General features: G+C 63.7%; 1 protein-coding gene across 1 annotated transcript; it reads left to right on the top strand.

Moving 5' to 3' along the window:
* The first annotated feature begins 360 nt into the window (after nt 1-360).
* Nucleotides 361-2,176, top strand: LOC106895370 (GTP-binding protein GEM-like). Its single transcript, XM_014954777.1, has 2 exons — nt 361-604; nt 738-2,176. Exons 1-2 carry the CDS (start codon nt 361-363, stop codon nt 1,013-1,015), a joined length of 522 nt encoding a protein of 173 aa, XP_014810263.1. The 3' UTR covers nt 1,016-2,176.
* Nucleotides 2,177-4,279: the final 2,103 nt, after the last annotated feature.

Here is a 4,279-nt window from a genome sequence, read left to right as displayed (position 1 = left end):
TCCCAGCTCCGTAATGCCCCCCACAACGGCCCTTTATTTCCGCTAATGCTTAATCCCACCCTGGAGGGACTGGTGCCTGGTTCACACAGTTCACTGCACCCACAGCACTGGCGTTGCGTGGCCAAGGGTGGGACTGGGAGGTGCAGCCTCAGCCTCCCAAACCGAGCCAAACCCATGGCCCCAGATTTGTTGCTGATTGAGGAGGAAACTCTCAAACACCCCTCAAAATCAGGAGATTTTAATCATCACTTTATTAATGGGGCCACAAATCTGCTCCCCACGATGTGGGGGCTGGTGGGGTGGGCTGGCGGGTCTCATTGGTGTTGAGGTGCTCTGCTGTCCCCTCGGTGGTGGTCGGGGATGCAGAGCAGTGACACCTCGTTCTCCGGGCGGTGGCAGGGCGAGGAGAGCCGGCACCGCAGCCAGTGCCTGCAGGTGGGGAACGCCTACGTCATCGTCTACTCCATCACCGACCGGAGCAGCTTTAAGAGCGCCTCGGAGCTGCGCATCCAGCTGCGCCGTGCCCGGCAGGCCGAGGACATCCCCATCATCCTGGTGGGCAACAAAACCGACCTGGTGCGGTGCCGCGAGGTCTCCGTCGAAGGTGAGTGGTGGTGGTGGTGGGAATCTGGCCGGTGGGGACCCCCCAGGGGTCCCAGCTGCTTCCCCTGCGTTTTCCCCCTTGTCCTTGGACGTGCAGCCACTGCCCCCAGGGTGACATGTCCCTTCCCTCGCAGAGGGCCGTGCCTGTGCCGTGGTGTTCGACTGCAAGTTCATCGAGACGTCGGCCACTCTGCAGCACAACGTGGCCGAGCTCTTCGAGGGGGTGGTGCGGCAGATCCGCCTGCGCCAGGGGGGCAAGGAGGCCCGTGCGCCCCCCGGGCCCGGCCACAGGCGCAAGGAGAGCCTCACCAAGAGAGCCCGGCGCTTCCTCGACAGGCTGGTGGCCAAGAACAACAGCAAAGTGGCCCTCAAAGTCCGCTCCAAGTCCTGCCACGACCTGTCCGTGCTCTGAGAGCCGCCACCTGCCCGTCCCTCTGCACACGCAGGCTAGAGACTGTCCTCTCTGCCCATGGTGGCTCCACGGGTGCAAGGAGAGCCCAGATGGGGCCAGAGCGATGCTGAGGACGTGGAGCTGTTTTAACCGGTGCTGAGGGATGCTCGGGGTGCTCTGGGTCCAGCCGCTTCCCCCTCCAGGAGAAGTGGTGCCAGGTCCCCTGGGCTGCACCCACGGAGCAGAGGGTGGGATGGGCACCTACACTTGGGGTGGTGGGATCCTGGATTACAGACGTTCCTGGGGAGCCAGAGGTGAGGGGTGGCCGTGCTCCGGTGCAGGGCTGCCTGCAGGGCTGGAGCAGCTCCGGAGGCTGCAGGACGCGTGGCTGGTCCTACTCGTGGTGCCTCTTCTTTGCAAGGTGGCAGGGACCAGAGAGGGCACCATCGTGGTGTCCACCTCGAGGACAGTCCTGGAGCTGGCTGGGGAGAGGGGCTGGGGGAGCACGGACAGCATCACCTGGCACCCGCCCTCTCCACACCAGGGCTTCGTGCTGCGTCTCCCTGGCACCAGAGCTTCTTGGACTAAGGTTTTCCTTTACTGGTGCAATGAGGGAAACCCTCAATCTCCGGAATAAACTGCATCAGGGAGGTGCTGGTCTCCACTGGGTCCCTGTCATGGGGAGCTCTGAACTGGGGCTGCGTGTCCAGATTCAAACCCAGTTCATTGCTCACAGCTGGGGCAGGGAACCTGCCTCCTGCTCCAGCTTCCCCAGACAAAACACCTCAAGGCAGGAAGATCCTTCATCCACCTTTGACAGAAGTCTCTGTTCCTCACCCAGTGGTCACAGCATTGTCCCCTGCCATGGCAGAAGCCCCCAGCCCCTCTGCATCTCCCAGATCCTGAGTGGTGCTGGAAAAGCTTCTGGGAAGGGCTGAGCTCTAACCCCCTGAGCCCCACAGGACCCACAGCCTGGGCAAGGAGCAGGGTGCCCGGTGGCTCCCGGTGCCCTGGGAAGGGGCAGGGAGACAGGAGCCAAGCAGCACGGTATGGGCAGCAGCGTGGCACAGCCGGGAAGGGACGTGCTTGGCTGCAGGGAGCAGCGAGTGACCCCGAGCACCCGGGGAGGCGATGCTGGAGCTCCGTGGGCTCTGCTGGTTGTTTTTTAGGCTGCGCTGCCGGCAAGCAGCTGGGATGCTGTGGGGTAGCCTGCTCGGTGGCCCCGGGCCCGGCGCCAGGGAGGATCAGGGGTGCCCTCGCTCCCCGGGTCAGGTCAGGAGTTTCCGCTGGCTCTGCAGCTCCAGCGTGGGGAGCCACTGGCTGTGGCCGGCGTGGGGCAGCTGGAGAGGGGGTCACCAGCACAAAGGGGACACTGGGATGGGGAAGCGCCCTGTTCCTGTGGGAGAAGAGTCTCCCCACAGGTGCAAATCCCAGCAAAGGCTTGTCCCTGTGGGCTCCATCCCCAAGGACAAGGGAAGCCTGCTCAGCCTTTTCTCTGTGCTGCTTCGTGCCTCCCCAAAACAGTGACCAAAACATTGCTGCTCTGTCTCCAGCTGCTCTGCCGGGGCCCTGCCCTGGATTTCCCCGCACCCCCTGGTTCCTGGTGCTGCGGGATGCGATGCTGCAGCTCACACAGCATCAGCCACACCAGGGACGGGGGCTGCATGCCAAGGACAGGGGCTCCTTGCTGCTGCCGGGCTCTCCCACAGCCGCAGCCGGCGTTTCCCTGCGGCAGGAGGCGGAGGGGGGGTGAGGGGGGACAGCCACGGGATGGAAAGTTGGCAACCGACAGAGAGGGGAGTGGAAAGAATGAGCTCAAACCCAGAAAAATGTGGCCGCGCTGGAGGGTGGGAGGAGAGGCCAAGGGGGGCCATGGCGAGGCGCTGGGAAAGGGAGGAAGGAAGGAGGAGAGCCCTGAGCGGGGGTGCTGAGCCAGCTCCGGCCCTGGGGCAACGCTGGTGGGTGCCACGGCTGGACCCCAGGTCACACAGAGATGGATGGTGGCCCCTTCCTCCTCCAGCCCCCCTTGCCCATCTCCCATGAGCTCCCAGTGCCACCCATCTGCTGCCAGCCATGAGGGGATGGTGCGTGCAGCCTGCGGGGCCAGAGCAGCCTCCCCGACGTGCAGGGGTTCATCTTGTGATGGAGAGCAGCTAAGAAAAGGAGGAGGAGGGCAGGGCAGGGCATCCACTGCCCTTCCAGGGGCAGGTTGAGCCTTCGGTCCCCGCAGGGTGGCAGTGACCAGGGTCTGATTTGGGTTCTGGTTTAACAACCCATGGAAACGCAAGGAGTGGCTCACCCCCCGATAGCTTTCCCTTTTGGCTTCCCCCCGGCTCAGAACGATGCTCCTCTGCTGGTTAACCCAGGCTTAGCGCTGGGCAGCAAGGCTGGGAGGGGAAGCGTTGCCCTTCATCGAGGGTTCCCAAGCCAAGCTGGGGTTTAGGGGGCAGGTGGGCACCCGAAGGGATCCGTAAGGGGCTGGGTGAGGGGATCAATAAGGGTGGTAGTAGCCGTGCTGTGTGGTGCTGGTGCTGTGCCGTGCCATGCCGTGCCATGCCATGGCAGGCAGCAGGGTGGGGAGCAGTGGGGTGTGTGCTGGCCCCACTGCTGCCCTTGGTGCCCGTCCTTCTCCTTTGTGGGAGAACTGGTGGCAGGGAGAGGACAGCATCCCAGGCAGGAGGCCAGCCCCGCAGAGAGGCGCTCCCAGGAGGCCTTTCCATCTGCCCTCCGCCTGAAACGCGGAACTATGAATCACCCCCGGGTCCTGAAATAGATTCCCTTTTTTTAAAAAAGAAAAAAAAAAAAAGAAGAAGAAAGAGGAAAACATTTTTTTTTAAATTTAAAAACTTGCTTTTTAATCCCTGCTGTGTTCCCTTCCCCTGCCCGTGGCTCAGATCTAAACCAGGGGCAGCACCATTGAACTTTTGCTCAGTCTTTAGTCTCCCCTGGTGCCTTTGCCTGTGAGCAGGCTCTCGCCCGGGTGAGGGGGACACGCTGGAGGAGGAGGCGGCTCGGTGGCACAGCCGGCCTGCCAGCGGCTCAGGAGGGGAGGGAATATTGGTGAGGAAAACACACATTTCAGCCAATTTTCCAGCAGAGCCCTGGCCCCAGTCCAGCGGCAGGGAGAGTTTACTGCCGTTTAGGAGGCATTTTCACAGAGCGGGGGGGGGGGGGGGGGGGGGTGGGGGGGGGGGCCGGGGGGGGGGGGGGGGGGCAGGGGGGGGCCCCCGGGGGGGGGGGGGGGGCGGCGGGGGGTGGGGGGTGCAGCCCTGGGGTGGTTGGGGG

Source organism: Calidris pugnax, unplaced genomic scaffold (genome assembly GCF_001431845.1).
Source record: "Calidris pugnax isolate Ruff unplaced genomic scaffold, ASM143184v1 scaffold50, whole genome shotgun sequence".
Classification (NCBI taxonomy): domain Eukaryota; kingdom Metazoa; phylum Chordata; class Aves; order Charadriiformes; family Scolopacidae; genus Calidris; species Calidris pugnax.
Note: the sequence above shows the minus strand (reverse complement) of the source record. Positions and strands in the feature narration are given on the sequence as shown.